This window comes from Maylandia zebra, linkage group LG12 (genome assembly GCF_041146795.1).
Source record: "Maylandia zebra isolate NMK-2024a linkage group LG12, Mzebra_GT3a, whole genome shotgun sequence".
NCBI classification, from domain to species: Eukaryota; Metazoa; Chordata; class Actinopteri; order Cichliformes; family Cichlidae; genus Maylandia; species Maylandia zebra.
Window position 1 is genome coordinate 10,320,969 of NC_135178.1, and position 11,877 is coordinate 10,332,845.

At 39.0% G+C, this 11,877-nt stretch overlaps 1 protein-coding gene across 8 annotated transcripts in view; it reads right to left on the minus strand.

Moving 5' to 3' along the window:
- Nucleotides 1-11,877, minus strand: part of tncb (tenascin Cb) — a 114,236-nt gene that overhangs the window by 27,911 nt on the left and 74,448 nt on the right. For all 8 annotated transcript variants that reach the window (XM_076890681.1, XM_014409216.3, XM_014409218.3 and 5 more), the window contains 5 exons: nucleotides 7,253-7,516; nucleotides 7,055-7,170; nucleotides 6,414-6,567; nucleotides 3,990-4,259; nucleotides 1,860-2,045 (listed from right to left, as the gene is read on the minus strand). In XM_076890681.1, the coding sequence (XP_076746796.1) occupies nucleotides 1,860-2,045; nucleotides 3,990-4,259; nucleotides 6,414-6,567; nucleotides 7,055-7,170; nucleotides 7,253-7,516 (990 nt within the window). The remainder of the gene's footprint in view (nucleotides 1-1,859; nucleotides 2,046-3,989; nucleotides 4,260-6,413; nucleotides 6,568-7,054; nucleotides 7,171-7,252; nucleotides 7,517-11,877) is intronic.

Consider the following 11,877-nt stretch of genomic DNA (forward strand, 5'->3'; position numbering starts at 1 on the left):
AGTCATACAATACTTTCTACTGTAAGACTTAGTCCCTCTGTCACACACACTTTCACAGTACTTTTGTCTTTATCTTTTATCTTTGCACACACTCTCATAGTCCGATGGATGCAAACAGAAGAATAAATGGATATTCAGCATGTTGACTGGAGTAGTTAGGTATCAATCCAATAATCTTCTAACCGATAGAAAACCTGCTCTGTGACGTAAGGCATAGCCACTATTGGTCAGCAACAACACGCAAGTATTTTATGGCTTAATTGGTACTAAGAGATCCAAATTGTGCTAAGAAACCACACATCACCACTAACTTGACCCAGTGATACAATGTGGTATGGATTTGGATATTTTCATACTTAGAGGATGAGTGGTTTATTTGGGTAACTTTTGTCAGCTCAAAGCTGTGCGGGTCATTTTTCTCTGACCCCTGGCATCATCAAGGCATTTCCACCCAGAGGGGCTATGACTCAGTGGCCCACACACCTAAAGATCATTTTGTGGGAAAATCCCAGCAGATCAGCTGTTTCTGAAATACTCAGATCACCCCATCTAGCACCAGCAATCATGTCACATTTAAAGTCTCTTCAGTCATCTTTCTTCCCCATTCAGATGCTCTGTTTCAACTACAGCAGCTAGTTGTGGGCATATGTACATGTGCAACTGCATGTTCCTGCTGAGGTGTATGGAAAAAAGTGCCCACTGAGTATATGATAGCACTAAGGTACTGAGAGCTTTACTATCAACTGAGGTTGATAGTTTCTGAGAAAAATAACCAATTTTAAGTCAAACAAAGGGTATCAAAACTTTGTTAATGGATAACAAAATGATCCTTTATAAGTCATTTTCAGGACAGCTGTATAATCTATCCTTTCAGCTGTAATTAACTACTATATCAAATCTGCAATAATGACTAATAAATCACTATCACTGTGTTATATTATAAACCTTTTACTTTTCTGCAAATGTCATCTACTCAGCTGTCAGGACCTTTCCAAATTCCCTTGTGTTTTTTTTAACTGATGTGTAGGAAGCTTGTCTTTGAATCATGCTTTAACTGAGCATATGACAGCACATTTCCCTGCTGGCCTCTCTTTAGTTGTGAATGTTAAAAAACAGACCTGATATGTTGGGCTTAGATATACACTTGTTGGGAGGCTTGTACTGCAGTTGCGTAATGTTCACATGTCTTTTCCACTCTGTGTGCATAAAGAGGTGTTACATGTAAAACACAGCAGAGAATCCCACACTAAGCTGAAATGAAACAAGTGCATATAAATTAGTTGAATAATATGGTGAACACCAGCTTTCTGCTGGCTTCCACCTCATGTAAGTAGAGTCATTGAGCTGCACCTGAATCACATCCTGTCCTTAATGCACTACCCTTACCGATGCAGTTTGCTAACCAAGCTTGCTAGCACTAGCTGCTAACTTACCACTCAACCTTCCCACCCATATATTGCTACCTTTGGTTCACAATGCCAACATGGTACGGGCAACAACGCTAAAGGCTTGAAAATCCAAGTTGACAAACCAGTGGTCATGCATAAACAGTTTATGGGCATAACGAAACAGGAAGAACAAGGTAGGTAGGCTTATATATAGCTAATCACTATAATTATTCTTTATCCATACCAATAAAATGGTTTATTAATAATTTCCTAACATTTTGCACATTAATTATAAGCAGATAAAAATTTACAGAAATTCCACAAAAATCTGTCATGCTACCATTTTCCAATTAACTGTTCTTTGTTAAGCCTTTATAAGCTACATAGACATCTAATATAATACAGCTAATATAGATTTATTTTTGAACAGCAGTATGTTATTTGGATAGATGTTTGTTTGTGATACAGAACCAGTGATCTTGGCCTGAGTGGAGTCCTTAGGTCCTGGGGGAAACAGCAGCTCTTCGTGCTCTCCACCAGACAGAGGTCCATACTTGATGCGGTAGTTGTCGACCTGAGCACGGCTGTTCTTCCACTCAAGAGTGATGCTCTCGTCTGTCAGCTCTACTGTCTGCAGGTCTCTGGGGGCGTCCAGGTCTACAATGCAGAAATATACTTTAGATAAATGTAACCTTACCCTGACCTAAACGTAAATGGATTTCTCATTTATGAATAAAGGAAAAACAAGAAGTTCCCTTTACACCAAAACCTCAAGTGATTGTTGGGGCTTTCTCACTAATATTTAAAGGTAAAGTGCCTTGAAGACATTTTTGTTGAATTATAGCTTTATTGTATGGTATTTTTTTTTTTACAATAGTAGGCACATTATATAGATCCATTAGGCTAGTTGAGCAGAATTCTCTATTCCATGCATTAAGACAAATGATATGTTGTGCACCACATGTACTGTAAGACTTATTAGGAGTAGCAGTGCATTCCACATTCTTGGTCCTGGTTCTCTTGCATATATCGTTAATCTTTTTTGTACAATTTTAGGTTAATGTCAGTACTGGTAGAAGCCACACATATAATTATTTTATCATCATAGTATAAAATAGCAGTAATATATAATGGATAATAGCAGATTTCATGCATTAACTGAGGTCTAAATCATCATCAGCGATAACCCTAATGTGTCAGAATAACAATTTTATGTTCCTTTTTAACATTTATGCATTCCAAAAAAAAGAAAAAAAACTTGCATATCTAGCAGGTAGGGTCATCTTTAAACTTTGAAAGTCTGGACAGGGACCAACATACGATAGATACTGATCATTTTGAAATCAGCCTTTACTGTTTTACTGTTCCCTCAATTCTGCAATGAAATGATTCATCCATGGATGGATCGGCTACAAGAAAGAATCACATTGATATTAGAGTGTTGTATACTGTACAATTCTAATAGTGCAGTGGTAACTTTCATCGGGAACTCAATGGAATTGTGAAAGACAACATTGGAGACTAAGTCAGAGGCATTATTAAGTTTGGAATATCCAATGGTGATACACTGTCACCATTGCTGTTTTGCAAAGGCCTAAGCCTGCTAAGCTATCATATCACATAGAGCAGATACAGATATGGATTCAGGAGTAGAACGGCCATCCGCCACCTCCTGAGCATAGATGACGCAAGCACAAGCTCTAGGCACCAGATGCAGGCAGGAGTCTACCACAGCCAACACAGTCCAAGTTGCAGGCTGTACAAAAGTGCCCCAGAGACTTTCCAGCACATAGTAGCAAGACATAAGATACAAGCTGGGACAGTGTATACATATACTGAGAGGCACAACCAAGTGGCTGGGATAGTGTTCAGAAACATCTGTGTTACATATCGGTTAAAATTTCCCAAGTCCTGTTGTTCTCAGGCAACTGGGATAAGGTCCCATGGGACTTTAAATTCCAGAAAGACATAGTGGTGAGTTGACAAGGGGCAGGAGACTGCAGTTGTGATGAATGTGGGAATCCAAGCAGGGAGCAACATCAGGAAGAAGGAGGATGGAAAAATAAAGAAGTACCAGGGCCTGAGGAAGCAACTGGAGCAGATGTAGAAGGTAAAGTCCAAAGTGATCCCAGTGGTAATAGGAGCATCAGGATCTGTAACCACCAAAACTGGAAGAGTGGCTTCAGCAGCCTGCTGATCTCTTTGGTTATGATGTAAGGAAATGTTCTGGGCAGCACATGCAAATTTAAAAAAAATTAATGCATCATAAAAAACAAGGGATTTCACTTGGAAAAATTGTCAAATCTTTCAGGAGGTGATGTCAGAGAGTGGAAAACACAAAGGAAGTTTTTTTCTGGTAAAGCTGTTAATAATAATTGTTAATGCAATGGGCAGTTGTAATTCTTTAAAACTGTATGCCTACAACAATACGAAGCTCCCTCCATGTTATTTTTGGTAAACATTCTTTCTGACAAAATGAAGAACTGCTGTACTAATTCACGAACAAGAATTATTTTTGTGTTATAGGCGCACACAGAGTATTCAATACTGAAGTCTACCTGGAGGGGGAGGGGCATCAAACCAAATAATGACAGGTGTTACCTGTAAGGAAGGACTCGTAGATGGGAATGCTGGTCCCTTCTCCCCGCCGCGCTGTCAGAGACACCTCGTACTCTGTGTCAGGGGTGAGGTTTCCCAGATGGTACTGGGTGTCAGCAGAGGTCAGCTCCACCAAAGTGCGATCGGCGGAGTTCAAGCTAGGTCCGTAGGAGATGGTGACCCCATCCACCTCAGCCACGGGCTGGAACCAGGTCACCAGCGCAGTGGTGTCAGTCACATCACGAACATTCACCTGGCTTGGGCCATCGATCACTGAAGAAGAGGTAACGATGTCATTAGCAAAACTCAGTTGCTGTGTGCCACATATGAGGTATAACAACTTGGACGATGTCCTAACTTGAATCACCTGACATTTTCCTGAGTTAAAATGTAAAAACAGCATTTGTGTTCAGCAAGAATTTGTGTATGAGCAGAAAAAGAAATTTTTCATGCCGGTCATATCTTGCCTATTCATAAGTTGCTGACCACAGACCTTGAAAAGAGGGATATCATCATTTCAGTAATGCAGGTGCTGAAAATGTGTCAGCCTGTTTGCATTAATAGTTTATTCAAACTATCAATTCCCAGCTCCATGAAGAGTGCCTTTTCACTGCTGCTCAAATTGATTTGTCACACGTAAGCAAGTTTAGGAAAGTCAAGCCGCTGTGTGGGGCTGATAAAATGAAAAATCTGCATTTGAGCTTAATACTGATTTGTCTTCTAAGGAGACTGTGAAAGTGTCGTTTGAGTGTCATGGTACTATTCTTCTGGGAGGCAGCTGCCCTCTGAGTCTGACTGCTTGACTGACTGGTGCCTCCTACACATGGTGGGTTAGGTAGGAAGGGGAAACAGAGAGGGGAGAGCTGAGCGATACACTTCATACAATTAGCCCTTCAGCATGCAAATCCCAGAGTATGGCCTGCAAGCTGGCATAATGGGAGACATTAAGAGAGCCTGAATGACAAGAAGAACACCAGACCTCATAATCCATGTGGTGTTTAACACATGTATGCTTAAGAAAATGTAAGACATATAAAACATGCATTACATTTTATATTGTATGTGTGTGTGTGTGTGTGTGTGTGTCAAAAAGCTTTTTAAATATATCAGTTGAAAAAAATGTCATATGCAGAAATGTATTCATTCATTCATTTATTTACTTCACCAGTTATCCTGTTCAAGGTCCCAGGAGCCCATCTCAGCTCTGATAGGGTGAGGGGCTATACCTGCCCCCCCTTCAACAAGGTGTTTATACAGAAAATGTAAACACAGAGAAACAGCTACAGTATTTTACTCTCTTCTAAGGGTATAAAATGCCTATCTGGGCTTATATCTTAATGGTAGCACAAAATGAAGCACATAGGCTAACCCATAGGAGGCTCCACGTACGTACCTCAAAGAACAATACTGTTTTTGGAAGTTGGAAGATCTGACCTGATTTTCATACATTTGTACACTGTTATACAGAAAGTATTGATACACAATATTTAACATTTGATGTTTCTGTTGCCTTTTGTTTTTTGTTTTTTTGTTTTTTTTAAACTCGGTACTGTTAGATAACAGTGATAACAGTGAAATCTGCATTCTCTATTTACCCAGTGAAACCAGATACATCCAGGTCTGAAGTAAAATTCATTTGCAGCAGCTGAAGTTAAATAACGAGAAGTGCCAGTTTTAGGTGTTTTTTCCCTTCTTATGCACATAAAAATGTTCCCCATATTCCCCAGTCAGGACACCTTAAAACTCACTGTTGGTTGCTGCTGATGAAGTTACAGTTAAAACCCTGTTTCCTCATTTTACATGATCCTCAGGCCTGAACCCTTCAGAGTGGTAGAAGCCTTTTGGGCTTTTAGCTAGATAAAGTCAATAAAGCAGACATCTGAAAATCCATATCACATTTTACTGCCCGTACTAAACCACAGCAGTGTAATGCTATCGAATGAGCAAACCACTTGATGCTGACATGTCAGGGTATTTCCAGTATATTCTGACTACACGACAGATAACCCAGGAACAAATGAACGTATATTGAAAAGTAACAACTTGCATTTAACTATGACAACTATAAATGACAATTGTGATTCCTATTTCTGTATATGACACTGTCTGTGTTTTTTTAGGACTAAATGTTAAAAAAATTGCCCAGGCTTAAAATACAAAAAGTATTTAGAAATTAAAATACATAAACATCTTTCAGCTGAGATAAATCTTTTTTATGCCAATTGGCTTCAGAAAATCCTGATATGATATGAATGACAAAAGTAATGTATGCTATATGTGCACATGTTTAAAAAGCAAGACCATAAATATAGAGGTTAGGGTCTGTTCAGTATGGTTAATGGTTAATGCTTTTCTTTTTTTAAATACATAGAGGATGCTGTTATAAAATAAAAAAACAAATCAGCCAGTATAAATGTGGAGACTCACTTGTGACGACATTCTTGGAGGCTGGCGGTCCACGTTTGTTGTTCTTCACCACCTCCAGTTTGACCTCGTACTCCTGGCCTGGACCCAGGCCCGATTGCTCAAAGGTGGTCTCCGGTCGGCCCAGGGAGTTCAGAATCTCACCGTCTTCCTCTTTCTGCCAGCACCAACAAAAAAAAAAAAAAACAACAAAAACCCCCACCAATCAGCACCCACTACAAAGACTTGTCCTGGCATCATGCGTAAAGCGAAAGAGGGGAAAATAAACCAGTCCGATCATACATAAAAGCATTCTGGGTGGCAACTGAATTTAAGAGTTGACAGGGAATTTGGTTTAATAGTATTGAACAAGTCCAAGTAGCCCTGTTTGGAAAGGTTTTATTTTCCTCTAAAAGGAAAATAAAGTGTTAAACAGAGACATTCACTCTGTGCTTTATGGTCACTGGAGCTGTCAGGACTTGCTCACAGTTTTAACTGCTGTGTTTTTGTCTTCTGGCGTGGCTATAGCATTTTTGAGGAAGATTCTAAACTCCATCCTCAAATATGCACATTAATGCACTTAATGATTGGTTTCCCCTGGTGGAAAGTATAAATAATTGCTTAACTACTACGTGGAACACATGAGGTCAGGTAGCAGAACTAACCGTGTTTCTGAAGATGAGGTTCCAGCCATCGAAAGCAATGTCCAATGGATCCCACTGCACCTCCACAGAAGTATCCCGCACTGACTTGAACTTGAGACCCTCAGGCTCAGGAAGATCTGTGAGGGGAAATATGATAACACTCTTACAATTTTTCATCTACATTTATACTAAAATATGCATTTAGAATCTTACACTTACATGTTGCCACCCTAGCAGTGACGGGAACACTCCTCTTATTGCTGAGCACAGCATAGACACTGATCAGGTATTCCACTCCAGGCTCAAGCTCCCTAATAGTGGCCTTCTTGTGGTCCCCAGGTACCCTCATGTCCAACTCTAAGCCTCCAGAGGCCGTGGGCACATAGGTGATTAGGTATTCTGTCACACGCATCTCATTTTCCCAGGATACGTCTACTGTCTCTGGGGTGACCTCCACCACTGTCAGGTCCTTAGGTGGCGACACTGCAGAGAAACATTGAAAATCACTGATCTGCATCAACGCTGAAAACATGCTGACCTCCAAAGTCTTTTTGTTATGTTACTCCTCACTGTCTGCCATGCTATTTGTGGGTGTGACAAACACAGTGTAAAGTGCTCTGTGGAACGAATAACTTTAACCTCTTTATATCCACGTGGATACTGGTGGCTCACAGCGGAGTGGCTGTAGCTCAGAGGTAGAAAAGGTCATCTACTAATTGGAAGGTGGTAGGATCCCTGGCTGCTCCAGTCTGCATGCCTATGTATCCCTGGGCAAGATACTCAATCCCAAGTTTCTCTCCAGTATGTTCATCAGAGGATAAATGTGGGTAAGTGTTAGATAGCAAGGTGTAGAAAAAGGTTGTATGAATTGGCAAATAAGGATGTTGTATAGAGTGCTTTGACTACTCCAGTAAGCTAAAAGGCGCTATATAAGAACCAGTCCATCTACCGTTTCACCTAGAGCTTAGTTTGGTTTGGGTAATGTATATATTACCACCATAATGTGACACTTCATTTGATACACCATGTTCTAGTTTTTTTTAAATGTACCTATGTAGCATTTGAAACAAAACCCAAACCTAGCGGGGATGCTGGGGATCAGAGAATTAGTTGGCTAGTCAGTTAAAAATATTCTGTAGTATAATATTATATAATAAGCTCAAGTTATTCATGCCTAGGTATTAGCTATGTATGTATGTATGTAATCAAAGTAAATATCCATTATCTGCTACCCTTAATTATGTTCTACTGCACTACAAGTTATTAACGTAGTTTTAAAAAGAACAAAGAAAACAAAATGAATATACAAAATACAATACTGTTCCATTATAAGTAAATAATGCCCAGAGAGTGAGCTTTACATTCTTGGAATGCTTCACCTTTGGATTTTGCAGAGTTTGTATTCTTGTTTTTATTTCCATGATTCCATTCTGAGGTTTTTCAGTTTTAGTTATGCCTATTTTGTAATCCACAAGAATTGTTATTATTTCTAAGTTATTTACTAAGTTTCAGTCATCCCGCCTCTCCTGTCTTCCCTGTGTCTTGTTGTTAAGTCTTTGTCATGGTGTTAGATGTTCCATAGTTTAGTTACTTCCTGTTTTATTTTGATATTCTCTTCACTCGTGTTTGTTGTATTTAGTTTTGATTCCCTTGTCTTGATGTCCCTAATTACTTTCTGCTGTATACTCTGGTGTTTTCCATTTCTTTCCTTAACTCTGTGTGTATTTAAGTCATTTGTATGCCTTAGTCCTTTGTTGTGTTGTACTGTTTATCTGCCTGTGTTATCCCTGATTTGTTCCATTTTGGCTTTATGCATTTTGTTTTCCCCTGATTTTGGACTTTCAGCCTCACCTTAATAAAAGCTTGTTTTTTGTTACTTTTTAAAAAGTTTTATTCTAAACATGAAACTTAGGAAGTTTTTATTAAAGTATTTACTGCCTGGCCTAAACAGATGAACATAAGTAAAAGGTAACACCAGCATACAGTTGATACGTTTTCCTCATACCTCTCTTTCTCCTCTTTCTTTTTTACTTTTCACACAGGGTATTGTGTATTTCACTCTTACAGTTCTTGTACATTTTTCCTTTTTTGTTTCCCAAATCTGAAAAAATTCAAATACTAGCCCTCTATGTTTTGGAGACAGGCAAAAAGGACTGCTTTGGAGAAAAAAGAAATAGCTTTTGGTCCTTGTCAGAAAAACTTTTTTCCATCCAATGGTTAGGGTTATTATGGTATTTCATTATTTTAATTTATAGCATTATTGAATTCAAATATACAAGCTTGCTGCCTATTTTGCGATAATGTAAGTTGTGGTGTAACCAGAGCTCTTTAGAACTTTAAATACTGTCTCTGTGCAAATTCAAGCTTCACCACTAAAGAGCTGATTTTTAACCAGCAGCTTCCAAAACCGCATTTAAACATTTTTCCATGTGACTTTATATTAGCTTGGGAAAAGTTAGGTAAGTTGGTTGTAATGAGAAATCATCATCCACAAATCGAAAATGACATACTTGCCAATGTAAAACAGTGATTAAAACATAACAAGGCTTTGTCCTAAGTAGGGATGGGTATCGAAACCCGGTTCTTGTTGAGAACCGGTTCCCACTGTTTCAATTCCTTGGAATTGTTTGCCATTTTTGCAAACAATTCCCTTATCGATTCCAGTCGCCCCGAATGACGACACCATGTTGCGGAGCGTCATTTACCTGGCAGGTAAACCTGGCAGGCTTAAACACTCAAAAGTTTGGTTATACTTTACGAGAACGGATGACAACTTGCAATATTTGCAAAGTAGATAATTCATTTAAGGGGGGGAATACTACGAATATGCAAATGCATTTGCTCACAAAACACGCGATGACCTTAAATGAATGTCGTGTTTTTAATTCCGCTCCGGACTCGTGAATCTCAACCCAGCAGCAGCGGTAACGTTTGCACGTCCTCTCCCGTTAATGCGGCAGGTAAATAATCAACTAACAGTGCATATTATGTTAGCATGATCTACCTTATTACAAAACCTGCCATTACTGTGCGCTGCATTTAGGTGACCATGATGAGAGAGACAGACAGAGTCTGGCTGGCTCAGATGCTGGCAGTTCTCGCTGCAGTCTACCGGTAGCGTCTCCTTTCAGGCCAGGATAGACGAATGGCACAGTAGATCGCACAATAATACATACGAAGAAAAACCCAACAATCATATGACCCCCTATGAACAAGCACTTTGGCGACAGTGGGAAGGAAAAACTCCCTTTTAACAGGAAGAAACCTCCGGCAGAACCAGGATCTATAACAAAGAATCTGGCATGTTACTCCCAGTCACAGTAAATTACTTTGGTACTGGTGATTGCTTTTACAAATAAACCAATTCAATCAAATGTCTAGAATTGTTTAGATACATGTGAATTTATACTGTCACAAGTCAAATGGCTAAAAGTTTAACATTTCACTTATTTGGCATATTTGGCTAAAAATAAATTCAGATAAGATAAATATTTACCTAGTGTCAGCTTCTTGCCTAGTCAGCACTACATAATCCAATCTAATAAAAAATTATAAATGTAGAAAATGCACATTTTAGGTCTTGCCCACACAAGAAATGAAACAAATTTACAACTCTTAAACTTTTTTTGTTGTAAAGGTTCCTCTCATTAATTAAAACAATTTAAGCCACCATAACTTAAAGCTGCTGTTTTAGCCAGTCTTCCTTCTCTCTCCTCAACCGGTCACGGCAGATGGCCCCACCTCTCCCTTGGCCTGGTTCTGCTGGAGGTTTCTTCCTGTTAAAAGGGAGTTTTTCCTTCCCACTGTCGCCAAAGTGTTTGCTCATAGGTAGAGCTGGGCGATATAAGATTTTTTCATATCACGATATGTTTTTTTCATTTCAGGCGATAACGATATCTATCACGATATAAGCCAAATAACTATATTTGTAAGATTTAAATGTGCCGTTGTTCACAAGTAAAATGTGAAATAATCAGCAGCTTGTTTTTATTTAAATATTTATTTCCCATAATAAGTTCATCCATTAAGCGGACGCGAATGGATGGATGAAGTTCAACAGGGTAGATGTACTTAAGGAACATGAGACTTTTTCAGATAAATAAAGGCAAATATTGCAAACTACACAAAAGGCAGCCGCTAAAGCGTTTAAGTTTCAAAATAGAACAAACGAAACAGACTACTAAATTGTCAATTCCACTTAGAAACAAAATATTAATTCTAAAAATAAATCTTAGTTTGTTTTACAGAAGAACAGACAAAATTGACTAACTTTTGTCAGTATCAAATAAACTGAGAACTAAAAGGAAATTCTCAATCTCTCCTTGTTGTATAGCTTAGCTTTTCAAACAGTTTTAACAGTTACTTTGGTCTGACAAAAGCCGAATGACGAATTAGCGCTTCCAGTCAGAGACTGAGGCTACGTCCACACGTACACGGGTATTTTTGAAAACGGAGATTTTCCGTTTTCGTTTTAAAAAATAATCCCGTCCACACATAAAGGCAGAAATGAAGGAAAACGCTGCTATGAACATGCCAAAGCAGCAGGTGGAGCTAGATTCCTAACCATGCAGAAATGTTGGCCAATCAGAAGTCTAGAAGCCTCGGTGGGAAAAAGTAAACAAAGCTGGGGCATAGAAGCAGAACCGAGTCGTATGTGTGGAGGGACAGTAACTGTGTGTATATGTGAGCATTTAAACACTGCAGAGAGTAGAATTAACAGTAACAGTATTGTAGAAATTCATTTCACCGAAACAATAACGTGGCGCACAGTGTGACGCATGCACCAGTTTATTGTATTTCCAGACTTGCTTTCGGCACAATTTACAGTGCACGCTACTCTGTTT